This window comes from Elephantulus edwardii, unplaced genomic scaffold (genome assembly GCF_000299155.1).
Source record: "Elephantulus edwardii isolate Elephantulus edwardi_28Jun2011 unplaced genomic scaffold, EleEdw1.0 scaffold00162, whole genome shotgun sequence".
NCBI lineage: Eukaryota > Metazoa > Chordata > Mammalia > Macroscelidea > Macroscelididae > Elephantulus > Elephantulus edwardii.
In genome coordinates this window covers 1,697,833-1,723,125 of record NW_006399912.1, presented here as the reverse complement: position 1 = coordinate 1,723,125, position 25,293 = coordinate 1,697,833, and the positions used below count along the sequence as shown (strand labels likewise).

The 25,293-nt window shown below is 45.8% G+C and overlaps 1 protein-coding gene across 1 annotated transcript in view; it reads right to left on the bottom strand.

The window, feature by feature from the left end:
• Window positions 1-823: 823 nt before the first annotated feature.
• The window catches only part of GRIN2A (glutamate receptor, ionotropic, N-methyl D-aspartate 2A), a 547,317-nt gene continuing 522,847 nt past the window's right edge, over window positions 824-25,293 (bottom strand). The window contains exons 13-14 of the mRNA XM_006895214.1: window positions 9,520-9,758; window positions 824-2,713 (exon numbers count right to left, since the gene is read on the bottom strand). Of these exons, the coding sequence (XP_006895276.1) occupies window positions 926-2,713; window positions 9,520-9,758 (2,027 nt within the window). The 3' untranslated portion in view covers window positions 824-925. The remainder of the gene's footprint in view (window positions 2,714-9,519; window positions 9,759-25,293) is intronic.

Genomic DNA, 25,293 nt, shown 5'->3' with positions numbered 1-25,293 from the left:
TACAACCCTGAGTCATCACCAGAAGGGGAGAAGCAAACTTACTTAGACGGAGTCTTCGGGACAAGCTACGACAGCCACTGTCAGAGACAGGAGAATCCACACACAGACATCGGAGACAAGGATGTGTGAGATGACGCAGCCGTGGACAGGACCGTGGAGGCTGAGGGTGGGATCTGAGTCCGTGGAACGCACAGCGACCCCCAAGGGGCCCCCCACCTGAGGCCACTCTCTGACCTTGGCCTCTAGACAGTTCTTAGGGGGACAGACGCTGATGAAAGAAGCATGGTGACCACAAGCACGTTGAATGGCTCGTCTTTGGGTGGGAGCCTGGTGTTCTGGGGTTGGGCCGGGGACTGTGATGAGAAGGTGCAACGATAAACTGTTACAAGCCAAACGTCCTAATCTCTTGTGCATGTCAATCTCACTACGGTGCAAATGCATTCTTAACTGTTTTATTATTAGTATTATTTTTTTTGTCTGTGTCAGATTTACATGCATACCATATTGCTTATTCTGTAGTAGAGAAACCGCTAGGTGTTTCGGATGGGGAAATTACATGGTGGGCTGATCGGAATGGAATTTGGTGTCTAGGAAATCATAACATCACCATTGGCATCCGATGCGTCATTACGGCCAATGCACCTAGTGGGCTTGCCCTTATGATTTTATTGTTATTATTATTATTATTAATTTTTGGTTGAGGACCTGCCTGTCTTACACTGCCATGCTCAGCACACACCTCACAGGATTCTCTGAGTGGAAGACTATGGCATGGAGCCATGTGCAAAAGAGCCAACGGAAAAGAAAAAAATACCTCCCTACATCCTCGTCTTCTTTGCAGGGCGCTATTGGACATCCAACTCGAACCCTCCAGAAGGCTGGCGATTGTATGTTTCCCTATAGACAAAACATCAATGGAAGGGTTTTATACATCAGATTCAATACTAGGCATTTTCTTGTACACGCGTCTATTGCTGCAGGAGTTTAAAACCCTGGGGGTAGAGTACATATTATTCTTATTTGCAGCATAAGGCATAACATGCTCTGGAATATACACATCGCTATGGCCCCGACTGTCCCTGGAACAGTATGACGCCGTTGACCGCAAGGACGACCTAAGGTAGCTGTCGTTCACCGCCTGGGAGGGCAGCGAGTGTTTGTAAGGGTCCGAGGGGCATCTGCCAATGACTAAGCGTTGGTCATCCCCGTGGGCGTGGAGGAAAGGGTTGTCTGAGACGTAGTCTGGCAACAGAGACTTGCTTCTCTTGCTGTTCTCCAGACCCTGGGGGAAGAGGGCGCTTTTGTGGCCCGACAGTTTGCTGGACGGGACGCTAAAGAGACTCCCGTACAAATTGCCCTCCAGGAACTGTTCTCGGTCCTTGAGGCTGATGCTCCGGGAGGGCTTGCTGGGATCCAGCTCCCTGGGCTTGTCCAGGATGTTGTCGTAGGAATGCTGGCGGCTGATTCTCAACTTGTTCTTTTGGAACTGGAGGGCATTGTTCTGCGCCCAGTCCTGCTGGTAGACCTCCTCCCGGGTGGCCGGGTTCCCCGTCTCCTGGAGCATCTGGTCTTCGTCGATGTCGTACAAGTTCCCCATGCGCAGGCAGGCGTCACACTTGAACGGGGAGCGCGTGGTGAAGTGGCCCGAGTAAGTGGGCAGGTTGGAGAGGCAGCTCCTGCAGTGGGTCGAGTTCTGCCGGTACCGGTCGCTCCCCTCGCTGCAGGGGGAGCTCTTATCTTTCAGGGTGAAGTGCTTGGAGTAGAGCTTGTACTGGTCGTTGTTGGGGGGCCCATCCTCGTTGTGGAGGGGGTTCCTGTTGATCGGCAGCGTGGCAGTGCCCTTGCGGTAGTTCTCGTTGTGGTCCTGGTAGTCCACGTTCTCGGGCAGGGCCACGTTGTCGATGAACTGGGGAGAGTCCAGGTGGAAGCTGCCCTCCTTCTCCCCGTCGATGGTGTAGATCTTGTCCCTGGGCGAGCTCGCTTTGGTTTTCACGTAGCTGCGGTCCACCTCGCTGCAGTCCTTGGGGTATTTGGAGGCCATGGACCTTTTGAAGTTGTCCTTGGTCTTGTGGTTTTTATTGTTGTCCGGCTCCCGGTGGCACGTGGCCCGGCTGGACGTTTCCGAGATGTCTGAGTGGGCCACCTCCTCCGGAAGATACCGGGGGCTCTTGAGGGAGTGGGTCCTGTTCTCCACCGACCCCTCCTCCCTCTGGGAGACCGGGTTCTGGGTCAGTGAATCCTGACGCAGCGACTCCATGGATTTCTTCCAGAGCTGCCGGGGCCTGGAGTTCCCTTTGGATTCCGTGCTCACGGCCACCTCCACCGTGTTGGGGTTGGACTCGTTGAGGGTGAGGGGGTGCTGTCCCTGGAACACGTAGTTATTGAGGGTATCCTTGTGCCGGCTGGCCACAAACGTTTGGAGTTCGTTCATGTTGTCCCCAAAAATGCTGTCTTTGCCCTGGAAGGATCTGTTGTCGGAGTATATCAGGTTCCCCTTATCCGAAACCATGTCCATGATGAGGGACCCTCTTTGGATGAAGTCTGCAGCTCTCTTGGGAGAGTCCATTCTCGAGGAGTTCATGTTGGACATGTTGGAGATGTTTTTGGCTGACCGCAGGAGTTTGAGCATATTACTCTGGGAGCCGGTCAGGTTGAAGTCAGGAGACTTCTTCTTTTCTTCAATGTGCACCCCATGAATGCAGCTGTAAATGCCCTGTGGGGAAGCCAGCAGAAAACACAGTCAGCTACAGCAATGGCCTTGAAACTGCCTCACACTTGAACTTGACCCACCAACGTGCCATACACACTTCTCTTGGAGCCCTGGAGAAATGCGGTCCGAAACCCAGTGATGTTTCTTGAATCTATGATACTAGTTACGAAGCCATAGTTTTATCTCTCTAAATTTGGTTATTAGACATTCTTGCAAAGAATCACATACTGAATCTGAGAAAAGATAGCACCTGGTGCTTATATGATTTTAAGCACTTCAGAGATACTAAAGTATCACTGGGTAAGGATATGGAGATTGACCTGCCCACCACTCACATCCCAACCCACACTTTCATTAATGATTGTTTTGTTTGTTGTTTTTGTTGTTGTTTTCCATTGCTTTTAAAAAGTCACTCCTTAAGTGTGATCTGATCAAGAGAACAGTGCTGACTCATCCTTCATAAACAGGCCAAAGGCAATCAGCTGTGCAGTCCCCACGCCTACTCCCTGTGTTTGGTTACATCCCCAAAGAGAAATAAAAATCAGATTAAGGCTACAGGATCAGCCCTGATGCATTAGGATTGACAGAGAGCCAAGTCAGGAGGGATTTTGTATGAAGCGGATGCTGCTGCTGACTTTGGCATAAAAGGGGTGGAAAGTCCATGTGATTAACCGTGGGCTCTGAGAATGGTGGCTCCCTCAGTCCCTCATGGTGGGGACAAGCTCTACCCCACCAGGGTTGCCTGAGGGACTGGGATGGCATCAGGCCATTTGCACGGCTGCACTTTTATTTCTCTCTAAAGCCAGTTTCCACATCAGCTTCTAAGAAGCAGGAAATAGAGACATTCACAGGCGGGAGTTTGAGGGGTTCCTTGGGGCTCTCTCAGCCTCAGGCTTGAGGGAGGCCCAAGGGTCTGGTCTCATGTTTTTTTTTACCACCTTCTTGCAGCTGTATCTTTGGCGGCCTTCTCAACGTCCTGGAGTTGGCCGCTCTCCCTGTCACAAAGCGATGCCTTCTCCCCACCAGGAGTGGCTGAAGGGGGGTCTAGACCACGGGTCTGAACAGTGAACCAACGTGCAACGTGTTTCAGAGCTTCTTGACTCGTAATGTTAAGCTGTGTTCCTCCACCCAATTCAGTAACCCAGTACCCTCCGATTCTGACACAGAGGGACTCTGGGGAGACCTGGTGGTGTATCAATTAAGCACTCTGATGCTGAAAGAAAGGTTGTTGGGTCAAATCCAGCCAGTAGCTCTGCAAGAGAAAGATCCGGCAAACTGCTAGCATAAGGCCTGAATCCCTAAACAAGCCTGTTGTCAACAGTGTGTATCTGAGCAGCTTTGGAGCCCCTCTCCTCACCGCACCGGTCTGCAGTGAACACCTGTGAGTTCTGTGATGCCGCAAACGCCAAACTCAAGGGCAGAAGTGGCTGAATTATTTATCACTCGTGTTTAGCATTCCTCACACGCGGCTGCACCCATTCCCGGTGACCTGGCTGAGAGACCTTTTCCTCCAGCATCCAACTGCAGTCAGTTAAAGAAAATATAAAGCTCCACCAGCCAGAACTCGCCAGTGGTGCTTAGATGACACCGAGCAGCCAGAGTTCCTCAAGTGGAAATTGCAGACTCTGAGGAGATTGGGAGTCTCAGCGCCATCCGCACCCACCCACCACCAGGGCAGAGTCCTCTGCACGTGCCTGACTCCGCTCCGTGTGTCCTCCTGGGTCAACTGTGCCCCGGTTGGTCTCCTCCTTGACCTGAAGCCAATTCCCCTCAATTCGAGCTTAACTCCGAGTGACCCTAGAACTGTGTGCCATGTTTCCAAAGGCTGATTCTCCCCGCCCCCCTTTTGCAGAAATAGCTCACCAGGCCTGTCTTCTGAAGCATTTGGATGGGCTTGAACTTCTGACCTTTTCATTAATAGCCAACTGTGAGAATTCTTTTCATTACTTAGTGGAAACCCCTTACCCACTGCCATCTAGTCTAGTCCAACTTAAAGAGCCTTAAATGACAGAGTAAAACTGTCCCACAGGGTGTCCAAGGAGGTAAATTGATGGGAACAGATTGCCATCTCTTTCCCGTCTCATGGGTTCAAACCACTTGTCCTTAGCAATCAAGTGTTTAACCAGTGCGCCCCCAAGACCCCGTCCTTTAAAGATTACAGCTCTGAAAACCGGATGGGGCAGTTCTACCCTTGTTGTATGTGGTTGCTGGGAGTCACAATAGTAATGACAATGGCATCACCCACATACAGAGGGGACCCCTGGTTCCACAGAGGTTAAGAGTTTGGCTGCGAATTGCAAGATCGACACTATGAGCTCCACGGGAGACAGACAAAGCAGTTCTATCTGGTTGCTGTGTGTTTACAACTCCAAGGCACCCGATAACAACAACATGGTGGTAAGCGTGAGGTGAACGAGCTTCTGATCACAGTAATGACACAATCCGTGGCCAGCCCTTTTCCACCACCCACCTTCTCTTTTCATAAAAGTGTGAGCACGCAGCGTCGGTCTTGTCCAAGCTGCTCAAGATTTACTCTAGGATGTGACATTGGTCACCTGGTTAGAGAAGTAGCCTGCACCTGACTTTGGGAGCCATCTCTCTTAGGTCAGAGGTAGCTCCTTTCTGTAGAATTCTCCTTCCCGCCTCAACTCTCGTCCTGGCCCTGTCTCGTTATTCATAGATTCTGGCTACATTTGGGGATTTGTAGAAATATGACGTGCACTTGGCTTTCCAGTGAACTTGGAGGTCATATGACTCAACATGTGGTTGCAAATTGTTCACTGCTCCCCTCAAAGCACCTGGTTTATCAGTATTCACAATGGATACAGGCTTGACTGTCCCTGCTAGGTCCCTGGCAGCCTGGGCTCAGACCCCAAAATATCTGACTCCTGTTGGCTTCTCTTTCATTCTGTCTCCTGATCTCCTACGGTGAGGAGCAGCAGATTCTGAAGCTTAAATCCAACCTGTGAAGCAACAGAGGACCAAAACCTCTGCCTCCCCCTGCTGCCCAGGATCCCTCCACTCCAGGCTCTGGAGAAGCGAGAGGGGGACTTAGTGCATTTCTCATCAAGGTGAGCGTACCAATTTGACTTCCTCAATAGTGACTCAGAGAGAGGAAACGCGGTTCCAAAACCAAGCAAGATTTACAAGAAATGGCAACAGTGTATGTTTGTTTATGATAATTCCCGAGTCATTTAGATATGAAAAGCCTTTAGTAATTGGCTGGGAGAATTGGTTTAAGTTGGCATAATACCTAGCTATATATGCAAGCATGTTGTTATTTTTATGTGATCTGTGTATTTAGATGCCATCAAGCTAATTAGGAAGCATATATCTGCACAGAACCCAAGTTTATAGTGCAGTAGAAAGGAGAAAATAATTCCTCCTCATTAAGCTAATATATATATTTCCTTCAGAGTCTCCAAAGTTCTTCAAATCACTAAATGCCATGAATATTGCAATTCATTTAAAAGACACTATTTAGTCTTGCCAATAAACATTAGCAGATATGTTTTTAAACAAAAGGTTTTTTTAACCATGTTTTAAATACTCTTTAAGTACATTCAAGATGAGAAAGCACAAAGCTTGGCAAATAGGAGAAATGGGTAGATAAATAGCCGGATAGTTGGATAGGTAGATGATAGGTAGCTAGGTAGGCAGAGAGAAGAGAGGTGGGTATGTAGATAGTACGACAGGAAGTGGGTCTGTAGGTAGCTAGAAGATATACAGGTAGATGTATAGAAAGGTAGGTAGGAAGATAGATAGCAGATAAATATATGGGTAGGTAGATAAAAGATACAAAGGTATGTATCTATAAGCAGATAGGTAGATTAAATAGACATACAAATATGTAAATGGATGGATATTACAAATGGTAGACAACACTGTGCTGGAAAATGAGTGACCAATATGTATGTGTTTTTATTATAATGTCAGGTGTGCTACATATGTGCTATTATGGAAATTATGTGAGTCCTATGCACGTACATGCTCTGCACCATGAACTGTATGTGGTGTGTCAATTGTACGGGCTTTGCCTGGTGTCACACTATCTGGCCTCAAATCCTTTTATTTTTTTTTTAATTGTATTATTTTTACGTGTACCGTCAAATCAGATCTGACTGGTACAGGAGGAGGTTGCCTCCTCTTTCTCCAGCAAAGCATCTGGTGGATTTGAACCGCGTACCTCTGGGATTGCAGTACAGCATCTTGCCACTAGGCCACCAGAGCTCCCTCTCTATCTGGCCTCAAATCCTGACTCCACTCTACTGGCTGTGAGTCTTGGGGAATTCTCTTAATCTCCTAACTTCAAGTCTCCCTATTGGGTAAGTACAATATCTTTTGGGTAAAGATGGTTTGTAGATGAAATAAAGACGATGCACTCTTTTTTCTATGGCACCTGGTCCAACATATTTAAACACCCAGCAAATATCTGCATTTCCCATGACCATCGTCACTATTGATCAATCGTATCACATGTGCATTTTATGGGTTCACACATAAGAAGAGGTTCTCCTGTATTGCATGTGTGTTCCCTATGCCATTATGGTTACATGCCAGAGAGTAGGCAGCGACTCGCGGCTGACCCTCCAGTGGTTTTCAGAGTCAGTCACAAAAGGATAAATACTGCATGGTGCCACTGTTGTAGAATGAGACTGACATCAGGGTTGGGGTGAGACTGAGAAAAATTGGATAAATTATGTATACTGCATTGAAACAGATGAGGGAGAGAGCAGTTTAAAAGTGATATATGATTGGGTATTATGGTTATGACAAGAGATCAGAATGAAGGTTGCATAATGGGGTGTACTGGGGGCAGGCGGGGGAATTGTATACCAATGAAGGAATTTTTCTTATACTTTTGAAAGAGAAGAGTGAACTGGCGGCGGGGAGGGGTGGACAGGGAGAAAAGTGCAACAATGAATGAATGGAAATCCAAAATCTCATTAATTAATTAATGTTCACTAAAATTAAGAAAATAAAATTTTTTTTTAAAAATCCCATGGGAGGAGATTGCTCATCTTTTTCTTGCAGGGCAGATGGTGGATTTGAACTGTGTGTCTTAGAGTTGGCAGCACAGCTTCTTACCTGCTAGGCCACCAGAGCACATGCATTATACACATTATTATCTACTAGTATAGTAGACAAATGGACATGTCTACACTGTGTCTGCCTCCATCCTGCACGTATTCTCATGGTACTTCATATCCGTGTTGCATTTCTAGCTATGCTGCACTATACACATCTTCTGGGCTTTGTTAGCTGTACACCACACTCAACTGCATGCCATTCTGTGTAGATTTTGTTGTTGGCAATGGGTTTGCTTTGGTGTTTTTTTTTTTAATGCAGGCATGGCACTGTGATGTGCTAACAAGCAGTGTTAGTAGTGCTGCACGGTGGATGTGAGTAATAAAGATGGAACCAGACTGAGTTTTCAGATGTGGTTTTTTGGTCTATGCAATGTTGTCAATACTGTTTTAATGGAATTCTCAACTCAAACTCATTGCTGTCAAGGTAGGTGGATAGATCGAGATAGAAATAGCAGGTAGACAGGTAAGTAGGTAGAGAGAATGTATATTAAACTCAACTCTTTGCCTTCGAGTTGGAACCAACTCACAGCTGGCTCCTCAGTTGGTTTTCAGAGGCTCTAAATCACACGAGAGAGACTGCAGGTCTTTCTCCCATGGAGCTGCTGGTGGATTTGAACCATCAGAAAGGTACCCCCTTTCAGTTAGCAGCGTGACTCTCTATGGACTATACCATCGGAGCTCTTCTTAACGGAATTATTCATATTAATGGATTATTATTGTCATGACAGGAGTCCATAATGAAGGATGCATAGTGGAGTGGACTTGGGGCGGATGGATTGTATAACAATGAAAGAATTTTTCTTTTACTTTTCAAAGAGAAGAACGAACCGGGGGAGAGGGGTGGGCAGGGAGAAAAGTGCAACAATGAATGAGTGGCAATCCAAAATATCTGTAAATTTTCATTAATATTAATAATAAAGTGTGAGAGAAGATCTTCACCCTGAAACCCACAGCGTCCCTTTTCAGCAGGAAGTAGCTAAGAGAATACGCCGTCCCCTTTTCCTTATGACTCAGGGTGAAGTCTCTCTCAGGGAGGAGTGATAGGGAATGGCAAAGGACACACTGACAAAGAAGATTAATCAGAACTGGCTTTGACAAGCACTGTGGCATTTGGACAAGAACAAACTGGGAGGAGGGTAGAGAGAATAGTGCAACAATGAATGAGTGGAAGCCCAAAATCTCTGTAAATGTTTATGAAAATTAATAAAATATAATTATAGAAAAAATAAATAAAAATAATTTTTAAAAATGTAAAAATGGAACATTTTCATATACAAGTAGAGAGGTTTGCTTCTCTTTTAAATTTGAAAGATCGGATACTATTGGCCCTACTTTTTTATAAGAAAGACCCAACTGGAGCTATTGATAACTTTCCACTTTGGGTGTGAAGCACTGTGTACTTTGTCACAGCCCCCGGCCTTCCTTATCATTCCCCTTTCATGAACACCTAGCTTCAGTCACCATTACTCATCTCACTTGCAGTTTGTTCTCACGCCCAATCACCTTTGCCCCTTTCTGACTCCCACAGTCACCTCGGTTTGTAACCCCAGACTTCTGCCCTCACAAAAATCCCGATGACCTCTCGATCAGGTCTAGAAGAGCCAGCGAGTAAGGGAAGGCTGTGAAGACCCCACCGGGAAGAACGTCTGCTTCTCCAGAACCTTCCTGCAGCTCTGAAGCTGTCAACCCCCTGAGGAAGCCACCGCTGCGGGTACTGACCCTGCTGATGGAGAAGAGCAGTCCGGGTCGATCGGAGCACACGCCCGTGAAGCAGAAGCGCAGCTTCCAGTAGAAGAGGTGCTCCCAGATGAAGGTGATGAGGCTGAGGGCCATGGCCGCCGCCAGCATGTAGAAGACGCCCGCCATGTTGTCGATGTCCAGCTGACTGCTCATCACCTCGTTCTTCTCATTGTGGCAGATGCCCGTGAGCCACAGCGTCTCCAGCTCTTCCATCTCACCTAGACAGAACGTGACATCCACAGAGCAGGCAATTAAAGAGGGGGCATGCGCACGCGGGAACACATTGTGAGTCGGGGACATATGTGGCTGACTCTTGACTTCTTACCTACAGCTATGTGGCCCTAAATCTCCTAGTCTCCATTTGGTTACTAGTAAATGATAATAACGATGATAACAACATCCACCTGATGAGATGAGGTAACCCTGGGTGATGCAAATGGTTTATGATCTCGGTTGCTAACTGAAAGGTCAGATGTTCAATTCTACCCTGAGACATCGCCAAAGAAATTCCTGGTGATCTGTCTGTCATGAAATTAGCCACTGGAAATCCTTCGGGGCATAGTTCTACCCTGACACACACGAGGTCACCATGAGTGGATTCTGATTCGGCAGCTGGTTAATACATTTGCAGTGAAGGGGGAAATGTATCATTGCTACAGTGAACTTAGCACAATCCAAGGCTTTATTGTTGTTGGCATTATCGTTAACTTCCCAGCCCCATTTCTGTCCATCCCTACCCCCAAACACTTAACTCAGGTCAGGAACAGCAGATAGGGAGACATGGCAGCTAGAGTGGAAAGATTTGTATTTCAATTATAATTTTGTCTCTTCCTGGCTATGTAATGCTGAAGCTACAGTCTTCTTCCTTTGTGAAATGGGTTTAAGAATGGCACATCCCTCATAGAGTTGGGATGAGGATTATATGAGATCACATAAGCGTAAGTAGTGCCCAACCCATTGCAAGTTCAAGAGACAGTTGTTTTTGCAGGCTTGTTGGGAAGGGAAGCCCTAGCACAGTGCTTGGTGCATCGTGGTTGCTGCTGTTGGAGCTGTGAAGTTGATTTTACTCACAATGAGGCCATGATATAAGAGTAGAACCACCCCACAGGGTATCGTAGACTATCATCTCCATGACAACAGTTCACCAGGTCTTTCTCCCAAGGCTTTGCTGGGTGGGTTTGAACTGTCAGCCTTTCAGATAGCAGCTAAGCGCTTAACTGTGCTCCTGTGATACATGGGGGTCCTCAAATGTCTTTCCCCCTCACTTTACCACATCCAAGATTATGTCAACAAGTCACCAGCAAGCAGTGCACTCAGGATGTGAGACTGGATTGAAAAGAGGCTCCTCGACTGGCTGAGTGGTTCCTCGCCAATCCCAACACCCCCCTACTCCTCATTTAGATGGGCAATTAAAAAGCAGGTGAACTTTTCAGAGAAGGGAAGAAGTAGGCACACTTAGCATTATTTTATGTGCATTTTATCAAGTTGCCATTTAGGAGGAAATTCACAGATCTAAATGTTAGCTATTAACACTGTCTAGCAATTCTCCAAACTGCAGTACTTTGGCTATGATTCAACCTTCAAAATGTACTCTTCAAGGACAGTGGAGTGCGGGTGGGGGAATCACCAAAACAACAAAATGAATGTCATCGAGTTGATTCTGACTCAGAGAGACCCTACAAGACAAGGTAGAATTGTGCCCATAGTATTTCCAAGGTTGTAAATCTTTATGGATGTGGACTACCACATCTTTATTCCCCCCAAAGCATCCGATGGGTTTGAACTGCAAGCTGTTTGGTTATCAGTCAAGCATTTAGCCACTGTACCAGTCCATCAAGGCTTCTCTGAAAAATCAAGGAAGATACATGCACATTCTGACTTACAGCAACCCTCCAATGGATTTTCTGAGGCTATGCACCTTTATGGAAAGAGACTGTACACCTTTCTCCCTCACAGCAGTTGATGGACTCAAACCACTGACATTTCTGTAACCAGTCCATTACACATATGCCACTAGAGAGAGTGTGTGCACAGAAAGAGAGAGAATATAGACAGCTAGCTACATATATTTCTTCTTGTTGTTGTTTTGTGTCATCGAGTTGCCTGCAACTCATAGCAACCTTATGTAAAGACCCTAAACTCTGTTGTGTCCTGTGCCAATCTCACCATTTCCAACACACTCATCCCGATTACCCCAGACACTATATCAATCCACCTCACTGAAGGTCTTCCCCTCCTGCACTGTCCCTCCACCCTCCCAAGAATGATGTCCGTCTTCAAGGACTGGTCCCTCCTTGCAACATGTTTAAAGTATGTCAGATGAAGCTTCAGAATCCTTGCCTCCAAGGAGCAGTCAAGCTTCATCCTGGACAAACCTGTCTGTCTTCCTAGCAGTCCATGGTACATTCAATACTCTTCTCCACTTACATACGCATATTTGTATGTGTGCATATGTATCTCACACATATCTTCTCTGTAATAGGAGACATATACAGAGTACAAGGAAATATTACAAATGTTTACACTGATTCTCTTTAAAAGAGTGTAATCATAATTATTGCTTCCTTGCTTCTTTTAATGTTGAGTAAAAAACCAAAAAAAAAACCAAAAAACAAAACCAACCATAAACAAACAAACAAAAAAACCCACCAAAACCATACCCTTTGCTGTTGAGTCAATTCTGACTCTTGGAGACTCTGCAAGATGGAACAGAACTGCCCCTCAGGGTTTCCAGGTTATAAGTCTGTACAGAAGCCATAGTTTCTTCCCGTGGAGCAGGTTGCAGGTTCGAATCACCTACTCTCTACTAGCAGGGGAGGGTTTAATCACTGTGCCAGTGTAGGCTGGGTGAAATCAGTATGTATTACTTTTTATTTTATCTCAGTCTTAAGTGGTTTGTCTGAACATTGATGATTATTTTTCCTCAACCTTCTGACGATATTGTTTTCTTCTGATCTCAAGAGCTGCTGTAGATAAGGTTGCTGACTTTTTCTTGCAATTAATCTCCATGTACTCCTATCCTCTCTCTCCTATGCGGCAGAATCACACTTTGTCTTTGGTGTGTAATCTAGGTGTGGATTTGCTATACTCGTTCTGCTCCAGACTTACTTTATATTCTTCTACCTAATGGCTCCTCTCTGTAATTCCGGAAATCTCTCCCCTATTTTCTCTTTCCATTTTGTCTTTATTTTCCCTGTTGAAAACCAAGTCAAAATACATTGACCCTTTTCATTCTATCCTCCAGCTTCATAACCTTGCTTCAATATTTTCCATTCCTTCGTGGATCTGTGCTACAATTAAGTGATTCCCGCAGATCTATTTTCCACTCCATTTATTCTTTCATTAGTGATATTTAGCTTTATATTTTAATTCTAATTTACTTATTTCAACTGCAACTTTCATTTAGCTCTGCCACAGAGCTTCCTGTTCTCTAAAAATAACAGCCAGATCTCTTGTTGAAATTTTAAAAACTTCTCTTCTATATTTAATAATTTCAAAGACATAGTCTTTCAGATTATTCTTTCCTCAATTGCCTTTGAATTAACTCTCACTCATGGTAACTTTGTGCATGCCAGTGTAGAAATGTACTCAGTCCATAGGGTTTTCAATGGTTGATTGTTTGAAAGTGATATGCCAAGACTTTCTTTTAAGGTACCTCTGACTAGACTTGAACTTCCAACCTTTAGCCTAGCAACAGAGCACATCAATCATTTGCATTGTCCAGAGGTGCCTTTCCCCCTCTGGTTGTTGCAACACTTATTTTTCTGTCTGTTGTGTGTGCTGCATCTTGGGGTGGATTATTTCTGTGCACCACTTGTGACCTGAATTCTGAGGTAGCCATTGTCAGAGATGCTCTTCTCCCTATACTTCATGCTTCATGGGAGGTGCTTCTAGCTTCTAGAAATATCCCTACAGAGAGGTTCTTTCTGTCTGCCATGGATGCCAGGGATTCTGACGTATCAGTCTATATTTGTATGAATTTCTTATACTGCAAATACTGCCATTTAAGGAGAATTGATACCCCGAAAGTGACGTTCAATCTCCTTCTCAAGGCCACAAACAACTGCAAGAATCCACAACTTTTTTCTTTGGGGAACAGGTCTTCCTTACCTCCTTTTTACAAACAATGTGATCCTTTGAATGTTCTAATTTTATGCACTGATATTACTTCCTCCTCTTTTTGCATAGGCTTAGGGACTCCGCACAGGATTAAAGCCCCACTCCCCACATCTAGGATATGTACCCCCTCGGGCTGCAGCTGCCGCTGAAAGTGAACATGAGAATATCCCTTTCCACTTTGTTTCTGGAACCTCTCTTTCTTTTGAGTTTGCCTGTGTATTGTGAGTTGTGTGCACTCACACGCTAGTAAGCCTATACACTGAAGTACTCGCAAAAGGAAGAGGAGTATCGGGGCAGGCAAATGGTTAAGGCCGCTGATCCAAATGTTGCGAGGTGACGTGCACCCAGAAGCACCTCAGAAGAAAGGCCTGGTGATCTAATGTCCACAAATTAGCCACTGGAAAAAAAACCAATGGAGCGCTGCTCTCCACTGACACACATGTGACCGCCAGGTGTCACAGCTGAATGAATGGCAATTGATTTTGTAGCAGGTAGGGGGACCAAGTCAATTTAGGCTCCTGTCATGCCAGATCATGGATACATGCTAACTTTTGTAATCAGGGGGAAAAAGTAAAAGCTGACATATTTGGGGGGGGGCCGACCAAGAATCCATCCCCTTCTAAGCTCTTCACTCACACTTTTCCCTCTCTCAGTGTCAAAGGTGCAGGCAATCTCACAGACAAAAGCATCTTGATAATACATTTCTTAGCTTTTAACAGTCCTCCAGCTCCTTCACACAGTCACAGGGACCACTGTCGTTGGTAGGTGTGGCTGAGGTGATTTGTGACTTAAAGGGTCTCTTATCAAAGACTAGAATTACCCATAGGTTTTTCTTGAAGGCAATGTTATAGGAGCAGATCAACAGCAAGTCCTTTTCCTGTCGGGTTGCCCAGCAGCTTCAAATCAATTAACTTGTCAGTTAGCGAGCTCTGGTGGCTTAGAGGTAAGGAGTTGAGCTGCCATCCCAAAGGCAAGTGGTTCAAACCTCCCAGGCGCTCTACAAGGGTAACATGAGTAATCTCCTGTGCAATTTACTGCCTCTGAAAACTCACTGGAGTGTCCGCCAGGAGTTGGTTTTGGCTTGATGGTACACACAGCAACAATACCAACTTTTCGCTTAACTGTCAAGCACATAAGCATTCCATGGTCAGCCCTACCCTGGAAGCCACCAGAGACTCGGCAGGATTGTCTTATTATCTATCTAGAATTCCCACAAACTGATTGGGCTGAGAAAGGAGCTGCTTTAGAAACACAAAGGTAGGCTAGTGTCTGCTGTAGCCAACCTAACCTCCATGTCAATAGGCACTAAGGCTTAAAATGACAGGTGCTAGAGAAGGAAAAAAAGCAAGCAAGCAAGCAAGCAAGCAAATTCATCAACATGCAAAAAAAGTATTGATATAGTGCATTTAGGAAAATAGTGTGTAGGATTACACAATAGGCAAAAGGCACATGTTATCAGCATAAAGGTATGCTAATTAACCACACAGTGCTCTATATGCTTTTACTTCTTCCTATCAGGGCCTTGCATATTTTGCTGTCATTCAATCCGAGCTCATAGCAAACCTACAGCACAGAGTAGAACTGTCTCACAGGATTTTTAAAGACATCATTTTCACTGGAGCAGATTGCCAGGCCTTATTTCTATGAAACAACTATTGGGTTTGAGCCAGGGATCTTCTGGTTAGTAGGTTGAGTGCTCACTGATTGCGCAGCGAGGGTCTCTTACAACACAGACACTGCAGATGTGATATAATCTTGATCTTGCTATGATGTAAATGTGAAGATTTTCTCACTACCTTTTGCCCAAACAGTATCTCCCTTTAAAAAAAAAAGTCAACTTGGCAAATGAGATGGAGTTTCCAAAGCAGAGCAAATGCACATTTTTCAACACCAATTACAGCCTGCTCCCATCATTTTCCAGTTAATCATTTCCTGCCTCGTGGTCCCTCTTCTACTGTACTGAGCTGTAGTTCAAATACTTTCTGATTTCATTTTTAATTTACTCAAGTATATTGTAATCTCCTCCAGGGAAGTCAGAGACCATGTTTTACCATTTTTATATTTCTTGTGGCCTGTGGCAGGGAGTGAGCATCCAATCCATATTTTCTGTTTCTTTGCTTCACAACCCCAGGCTGAAGCCAGTCAGCGTCGCAAAAAAATGTGTGCATCTGTTTGGTGAGCTTTTCTGCTGTATAAATAGAGGGAAAGACAGCACAAAAGGGAACTCTGAGGGGCCTGAGATTAAAAGGCTGCGGTGTATACGTGTTCCTTCAACTAGAGGGAAGCACTGAATGCCATTTTCTCAGCCCTGTAACATTCATTTCACTCTAAGTTTCTCCCACTACAGTGAGGCCACAATCTCTGCTAATGTGATCATGCGAACTGGAGCTGATAAGGTGAATAATGAAAGCTCTTTCTTGAAGCTTCCTGCTCTGTGAAGACACAGCCACCTGCTGGTTGGGGCAGGTTTGTCTTTCTCTGTCCACGTGAGAGGACAGTTGTCGTGGTTGTTCAAAGCCCTGTCCTTTACCCTGGAGATAAACACTGGTTGTTGGGTTGACTCTGCTTCACGTACAACAGCATGAACACTGACTGGTTCTATGTTATCCACATGACTGTTACCATGTCTGAATCCATCTCTGAGGTCCTTGTGCCAATGATTCTCAGTGTCTCCTACACTCTTCACTGGCCAGCTACTTCTGCAACCATCACGGCCTCCTTGTCCTCTAGTGACGCACTCATCCCTCTTGATGGTGAGCACATGCAAAGCAAGGTGGACGATGTTCTGTGGAGGTCCACTGCTTTCCACTGGCTCCTTCTCTGAAGCTGACCACACCAAGCCCTTATTCCTGATCTGCCTTAGTATAGCAACTCTCCTGAAACCTGTCCACCATGAGAGACTCTGCTGGTATCTGTGCTGGTGGCACAGCTTCTGGCATCACAGCCACACGCAAGCCACTACAGCCTGCAAAGTCTTCACTCTTTATATCTCAAGTAACTGGGAGCTCATGGAAACCTGAAGAACTGTCTCCATCCAGCGGAGGCTACACCTCTTCAAATGTTCTTCCTATAGAAGTGAACTGTCAGCCACAGGTCCTTCTGCCAACGTCCAGGTTCTGCATCATCCCGAGGATGGCGGAAAACCTTGAACAGGATTCACAGCTGGCCTTTTAGCCAGAGGCTCCTGTTAAAGGGCAGAGTGGGGAGCTCTACGGAGTCAGGGGGACGTCCCATCTGAAAGGGTCCTGCTGAGGATGATGGAGGGAACTCTGTAAGTTTGCCTGACACCTGCTTCGAGTGACTACAAGCCTGGTGTTCCAAGAGGCAGAGTGACACATACAAGGCTGGACAGAGAGAGAGAGAAAAAATGTATAGATCATTGTGGTCTAGGCACCAGCATGGGACAACTAGATTGGCAAGAATGAGAGTTTGGACACAAAGAATAATGATCAATGGCACTTAACAACTCTGTGCAGAAATCATAGAAAGGGACTCTGTTCAGCTGTGACTACTTTTAGAAAAAATACAATGCAATTAAAAAAAAAAAGAAGAGGGTTCTCTGGTAGCATGGGCCATAAAGAGCTGAGCTGCTCACTGAAAGGTGGTGTGAATGCAGCAGCTACTCCAGGAGAGAAAGATGGAAATCTCTTGTGTCTCCAAATAATGCTGGAGGGTCATACAGTCTCCAAGTGATGCTGGAGGGTCAGCGATGAATCGGTTCTGGTGGAAAACACTAGAATGGGCTGTAAAGGGAACATCCTTCCATGAAGTTTGGAAAGCAGGTCAAATGATCCTCTAAAGTCTACATGATCATAAAGAGGTAGCGTTGGTGTCAGACTGGCTGTGTTCACCTCCTGCCTTCAACACTGCTCCCTCCATCTCCACTCAGAATCTAGATACGAGATGCTCTACTTATCAAGCCATCCATGCAAACTGTTCATGTCTTTTTCTATTTTTTGCTTAACAAAGTTACATAAACTCCACTATGCTCCAGGCACTGGACTAGAGCTTTCTGAAATTAACTCATATAACCCTCACATATGAGGCAGCGGTGGTTCAGGGGTGGAATCGTGGCCTTCTACACAGGAGATCTGGATCTGATCCCCAGTCAGTGTATTTCATGTGATGCTGCCTCTATCACTGGAGGCTTGTGTGTTGCTCTGGTGCTGCACACATTTTAACGGCACTTTAAGACTCAGAGAGACTAGGAAGAAAGGCCTGGAAATGGAAATCCAAAAACTGTTGTTATTGAGTACTGCTGAGTCAGAACCAACAGAACCAGCTAATCCTCCTATAGGTTTTCCGAGGCAATAAACCACATGGGAAGAGACTGCCCATCTTTTCCCCAAAGACCAGCTGGTCGACTCAAACCATGTACGTTTGCGTTGACAGTGCAATTCCTTACCGCTACCAACCAGAGGCTGCATCTGTATCCAATTATAAGGGTGGTGCAGGGCTAGGCGGGCGCTTGGGGTCACTGTGAGTTGGCCAATGACTCAACTGCAACTAATATCAGCATCAACCTTCATCACCAACCCTCATGTATCAACCTGTTTTGACTGGTCTCATTATTTTCCCCACAGATGAAGAAGTAAGGCACAGAAAAGTTAAGGGGCTTACTCAAACTCGAGTTTTAGTTAACATCTATGAGCATCTATAAGGAATATTCACCTGGTAAGAGTTGTTAGAATTGAAGGGGGACATGTGCATATAATACTTGGTGCACTTAATAGGTAGTGGGAGATGCGATTCTTTCCTGTCTGAAGATAGAGAAGCTGAGGGACGGAGTGGACTCACAGAACCCTCTCTGGACTTTCTCTGACTCCAACAGAGCATGTCCAGAGAGATGACTTCATGCTCCAGGATTGTGTCATGTCCCAGGTAAGTGACAAGAATTCCTTATTTGCCCTCGGACTCCTCTCGGCAGTTTCAGAGAGACTGCGGTTGCTTTTCAGATTAGATTTCCCTCTCTTCCGCGAGCCAGGCGGAGCGCTAAGGGGATTGCTTCGGGATAGGAGTTTGGAGCCCGAGATGCGATCAGCCTCCAGTTTCCCTGAATACAACTCCTTTGAGGCCAGTTGTGAAAATTCCCTTTTGAACATGTACCCTTGTAGGCTTTGTCCAGGCCCTGAGAATCTTCTGAAACACATTTCCTAAATTCAACCCCCAACGCACACCCTCATAAGACACTTTTCCAGATTTCCACTCACACCCCCACCCCAGGGTTCTGGCCAAAGCACTTGACATGACATTATGAAAAGAGATAATGTATGTGCGGCGGAGCTGGATTTGATGTTCTGCTTTATTTCTAGTCAAGGAAGCTAAAGATGCTTGGCTTTCTGAAGACCCCATTTCTTTCTGCTTTACTTACTCATTGATTCGCTCACTCATTTATTCATTCTTCTCTCTCGTACTTACTCAGTCACTCATTCATTTACTCCCTTTCACTCACTCATTAATTCACCCATTAAATATGGGCCACTGCTAAAACACATAACACGAGGCAAGCCCTGTGCTGAGCATCTCCAAGCTTTTACGTTGAGATGAATAATGCATTGTCCTTTGGCCTCTGAGAGCTCCATGTCAAGCATGAGAGACAGTCAAGCAAACTAGAAATTAGAGCAAGATGCCATGATTCGATTTGCAAAGGGTTGGAGGCAAGATCAAATGCTGAGTGTTCTGAGTTCAGAGAGTAGTTGGGGATCGCGGGGAAGGAAGAAGTGGTATCAAAGGATGGGGTCTGATGTGCAGGACCAGACTGCATGCACTCAGCTGGAATGCCAATGAGTTTGGGGTGCTCTGAAATAGTGGGCCCACTGGGTAATCTCAATAGTGAGCACCTTGTGGCAGTTGTTGGCTTGGGGAATGCAGGGTTCTTCAGTGGCTGTCCCTGTTTCCCTCGGTGTGGCCTCATGATCAGAAACCCATTGGTTCTTCACAAATAATTGAGCAGGTTCTTAGAGGTGAGTGGAGTTCCTGGGTGGTTCAAATGGTCAATGCCCTTGGTGGCTAATCCAGACGGTTGTTGATTCAAGTGCACTCAGAAATGCCACGGAAGAAATGGCTGTTGCTCCACTTCTGAAAACTCTGCAGGGTGTGTTCTATTCTGACATACACAGGGGTCAGCACGCGTCAGTGTCAACGTAAGAGCAACTAGGGCTGTACGTGGGTGGGATTGGCTAATTCAACTTGTTACTTGCAAACGTGAACAAGGGTGATGCAGTGGTGAAGGAAGGGCACTTGTAAAATTCTATCCCAGTGACCCAGCTGCTATGTGTCCCATGCCGCTCTAATTGGCCGAAGAATGGTAGAGACGCTGATTGAGTGGGCCTTTCTGTTCACAGGTTTATGTAGTGCATGGGAGACATCAATTTGCCACTCTAGAGAAACTGCTGGAAGGAGCCTCTGTTAACAGTCATCAACATTGCCATCGGCTATTGGCCATTAACAATGGATGTAACAGACATGTGCCAAAAACATGGCAAAGATTAACTTTGGGGTATAACACACAGGCCTCTTTGAATCCTCCCAGAACATGCAGGAAGTAAACATAGGAAGCCATGATGTCACTGTCTGTGGCATCCTGGTTGCTTCTTCAACTCAGAATGCTACAGTGGAGTCTAATTATCACTTGTTTCAAAGCCTTCCCCATCAGGAGGTAAGCTGATTGAAGGACAGTGGCTCATTCTTCTGTATCCCTAATCCCTAGCACAGAGTACGTGGTGAATAAAACTGTGTTTGCTGCAGATGGTACAAGGCTGTGCTCCGTGGTGAGCACATGACCCACAGATCTGAGGAGGATCAGTCAGAGCCCAGCAGAGGGCAGAGCCTGAAAAACCTCGGGCAAAGTGTCTAAAACCTGAACACCAAGGCTGATCCTCTGGACACGAATCCTCATCAAAGATCCCACAGTTCAAGATGGGTGGTGTCCAAGAGGGGACACATTTCCATATATAGCTGGAGACGTCAGGATGATGTGGCTGTTGCCTCCATTAGGGTCTGCTAAGAACACCAAGTGGTGAACTGACCCCATTTCCATCCCGTTTCATGTGCTGCCCAGGGATTGGGCACTCTGGGCCTCTCAGCAGCCTGTGTGGGATTGGAAATGGCAAGCGAGCAGCTCCTTTTGTGGACAAATCTAGGACATCACCATGGGAAAGCGCGTGTTCTCCAGGAGAACAGGCTCCGTCGTTGTGGGGCTCTCTGTGAGCTCCCGTGGGCCCAGGACGAGTTTAGGGTCTGAGTGACGTGGGTCAAGTCTTTTCCACGTGGAAGAAGGCTGCTCCTTGTTTGTGACCTTGGAACACAGGAAGGTCAACCTGCCCATCTGACCACTGACCCTGAGCTTTTAGCTTCCTTAGGGACACATTCTGATTCCTAAAGCTACACGACCCTGGGTCTGGAAATGAGAGCCTTCTGAAGCCTATGACCCTGACACCCAAGATGTCAAAGGGCCACTGGACCATTTACAGGATGAAAAAATTATCTCTGGTTGTAAAGAGAGGAACACAGGGTTCTAGCCACAAATAGACTGTATTGAGATTAGGATAAATCTCCCTCATTTAAACACAGAGTCTTCTATTTTCATAGAATGCTGAGAAGTCACAAAACCAAAATAAAAATCAGGCTAGGCTTAAACGTCTTCAATGAGAAGCCGTCTTTGGCACAGGTGGTTTGCCACCACCTTCCAAGGGGGGGCGCTCTGTGGATGGAACTTCAGCCCTGCAGGAGCCAACATTCTTTGTCTCTGGGCAGCATTTCACAGGCCAGCGGCTTAAGATGAGCATGAGGAATTGTGCACACTCAGGACTCCAACCTATCTTTCTCAGAGAAGAAAAGAGGGGCAGGAGAGATCCATGCAAATGCTACCAAACATCATTGTGTCTTTGTTGTTCCTAGGTGCCCCTTGTTGTCGTGAGCCATCAAGCCAGAACCGACTCATAGCTGACCCTAAGTGGCACTAGAGGAGAAGGCTCATCTTTCTCCCATGCAGCAGCTGGTAGATTTGAATCACCTACCTTTGGATTGACAGTATAGCTCCTTATCACTAGGCTATCAGAGCTCTCATACCCTTGAGTTCATCCTGGTGACCCCAAATGACAGAGAAGAACTATCTCACAGAATTTTTTTGCTGTAATGGCACAGTGTGTGGTGAACTATGCTACGAACTCAGAGGCCAGGCCACTCTTGAAGTCTGAATCCACCAGTGGCTCTTCCAGAGACAGATGGGCAGTCTCCCCACTATGACTTACAGCTTCAAAATCCAAATGGAGGGCTGCTACGCGTCAGAGCAGAACTGACAGCAGAGGAATGAGATCTGAGCATCTTTATGGGGGCCGACAACCAGGCCTCTGTGCCGACAGGCTGCTGGGGGAGTTTAAATTGCCAACCTTTTGGTTGATAGCCGAACACCTAACTATTGCATTAGGAGTTGTTTGTGATCAGTTTTTCATCCATTTAGAAGATGAGGTTGAAGAGGGAGTGGGAGAGGGAGAGAGGGACAAGGAGAGGAACAGGGAGAGGAACAGGGAGAGGGAGAGGGAGAGGGAGAGAAAATATTCTCTGAAATAAGACTACAAGAAGTATAGGATATGGGGTACACCAGTATTTTTGAAGTCTGCTTAGAACAACCTACCTCACGCATATATGGAGCATTCTAACTAGTATGACTTAAGAGATAAACTCATTGATGAGCTTAAGTGAATTCATAGTAACTTTCTGACATTATACATTTTTTTAGTCAAAAGTCCTCAAACTCCTACGACTCATCAAGCAAGGCGTAAAGGCTTTGAATCTCATCAAGGATGTGTGTGTAAAGCCTTTTAATGACACTGAGGGGTCCTGGCATTTTAAAAGATGTGAGAGGGAGTGGGGAACATAGCAATAATCCTACACGCCAGGAAATTGTTCATTTCCTTCAGCAAATCAAGTGACATCATTTCTTTTCAGGTGCTTTTTTTTTTTTTTTTTTGTCATCACCAAGCTCTCTTGAGACTGTCAAACCCTTTAAGCAAAAGGATCCTATTCATTGCCCTGATTTCCCTATTGTCCAGGACAAGGCTCAAGGGGCTGTCAGGACTCGGCTGTGGAACCAAAGAGAAGTCAGAGGAAAGAGAGTGGAGCGGAAGGGTGGAGAAGACAGGGAAGCTGAGGCATGGTGAATGGGGGAGAGAGGAGACAAGAAAGAATCAGAACGAGAGCCTGTGAGTGTCATCAGCATCATCCAAAACCAAAGCAGAAGGAAGACCATGAGTTCCTTTCTATGGAGAACACCAGACACGGTGACTGCAGCAATGGGCTCAAGTTTGTCAGAGGTGATGGGGATGATTTGAGGGAGAACAGGGTACAGATCTCTTGTATGATCTGTCTCCGTGAGTTGTACTCAACTCTATAGCACCTGACGACAACCACCACCACGAGGTGTGGAGGACTGGGTCAGGACTAAAGAGTCTCAGTCCTTCTGGAGGTGGTAACGACCCTCTGGTTCTCTGTCCCAAATGTAAAGTAGTGATGTGGCAGTACTATTAAGTTCAGAATTCGCTATGTATGTATCAGTTATGGAACTATAGTTATATACTTCTAAAACTGGCCTCAGTTTTCTCCAGCCTGGAAGGCTAGTTGCTTGACCTTGGAAATCTTAGTTTCCTTTCTTTAATCTGTCTGTTTACCAGAAGAGGAGATGCATCTCCTAGATCAGCAGTTATCTGTTTGGAGCTGCTTTTCCCAGTTGTAACCTAATCTGCCTGTTTACCAGGAAAGGGAGCACTGAATTAACTCATCTTTCAAAAATTTTTCTGTTATATGTTAACTGGTCTATAGATTGCCTGTTTACTGGTATCTGTATGTGAATGGGTGTTGGGTTTTTTTTTTCAGATATAGAAATTATTTGATTTTACTAATAAAAGTGCATTGTTAAGTGAGTTGGTGTCTCACCCTGGTATAAAAGCCTAATGACCTCTCCCAGAGGAGAGGCAGTCTTTGAGGCTGACTCAACTGTCCTCCCAGATGTGTAATAAAGTGCATATGGATATTGCAATCCATTTGTCTCATTGGCAATTGACTACAGAAAGAACCCCTTGCATTCAGTAATAGTAGTGTACAGGGATGAGACCATGACCAGAGGGAACGAGAGATGTTTAGATCACAGCTCGATTCAAGAACAACACAGAAGGGGTTTAGGGGCAGACACTGTGGTCACTTCCTACTAATGATGAATCAGGAGCCAGTGTGTGTGAGCCAAGGAGGTAAAGTAAGTCACCATGGCGGCTGGGGGAATAATCCAGGTGTCTAGATTACTGGTTAATGTCACACCATGCAACTGCTGATGGATACAAGGTTCAGTCTGATAAGTCTGCTTGTGTTGTTGTTGTTGTTGTTGTTAGATGTTATCATGTCAGCCCTGACTCAAGGCAACCCCACACACTACAGAGCAAAGCACCATCCAGGTCTATGCCATGCCTGGGATCAGTTGCAGATCAGACCCCTGTGGTCCATAGACTTTTTATTGGTTGATTTTAGGAAGCCGATTGCCAGGCCTTTCTTCCTAGTTCATCTTAGTCTGGGAGCCTCAGGGAAACCTCCCATCAACATGCATAATCAACATGCAAGCCTCTACTGACAGATGGCTACATATGAGGTACACTGTCTGGAAACAGAACCTGGGTCCATATTTGGAAGGTGAAAACTCTACCACATGGAGGTTTATACAATATAATGTATGTGTGCTACAGTTTCTAGAAGGTCAAAGAATAAGAACAGAACAGTTTATGTACAAGCTTTTCTCCCATTTAAGGGGGTGGGTCAAGTAAAGAGAGAAAGCATGGGGAAATAGTTTTTATTAATCAGAAAGGATTACCATAAAAGAAATGATGGTAACTTGCATGGCATTGTGATGCTGGATGCCATGTATTTCAAATACCAGCAGGGTCCCCCATGGTGGACAGGATTAGTGGCATTTCTAGGCTAAGACATACTAGGAAGAAAGGTCTGGTGATCTGCTTCTACAAAATGAATCAGGTGAGAACTCCATGAATCACAGACTATTTTCCAAGACTTACTTCGGACATGCCCTGAAGAGGGACCCATCACCTGAAGTGGATGTTATACTTGGTAAAGCAGGGGGAATGGGAAAGGTGAGGGAGGCTCTCAGGAAGACAGACTGACACACGGGTCCCAACCACAACAATTAAGAGTAGACTCAAACACACCAGTGATGACGGAGATGGTGTAGGACAGGGTGATGCTTTGTGCTCTAACATTTGGCATTGTTATGACTCTGTGTGTGTGTGTGTGTGTGTGAGAGAGAGAGAGAGAGAGAATATGTATGAGTGAGTCTCTCTATGCATGCATGCTTATAACCTTTCCAATTAAGAGTGCTATTTAAAAATGCAAGCTGAGAAGAATCTTGGGCTGCTGTGTCTCCATCCCATAAACCCAGCGCCAGGCACTGTGACATCAATGACTGACTTACAGCAAGCCACTCATTATGTTTTGCTTCACCTTTGATGGTTCTCCTGACATTTGACTTTCCCCGGTTTTGAGCGACTCGCTCTGTGTCAGGCGTGAGCTTAGTCGGCATCACTGACCTTGTTCTAATTCTGGTGTCAGACTGAAAATGAACACTGTGGCTGGGCT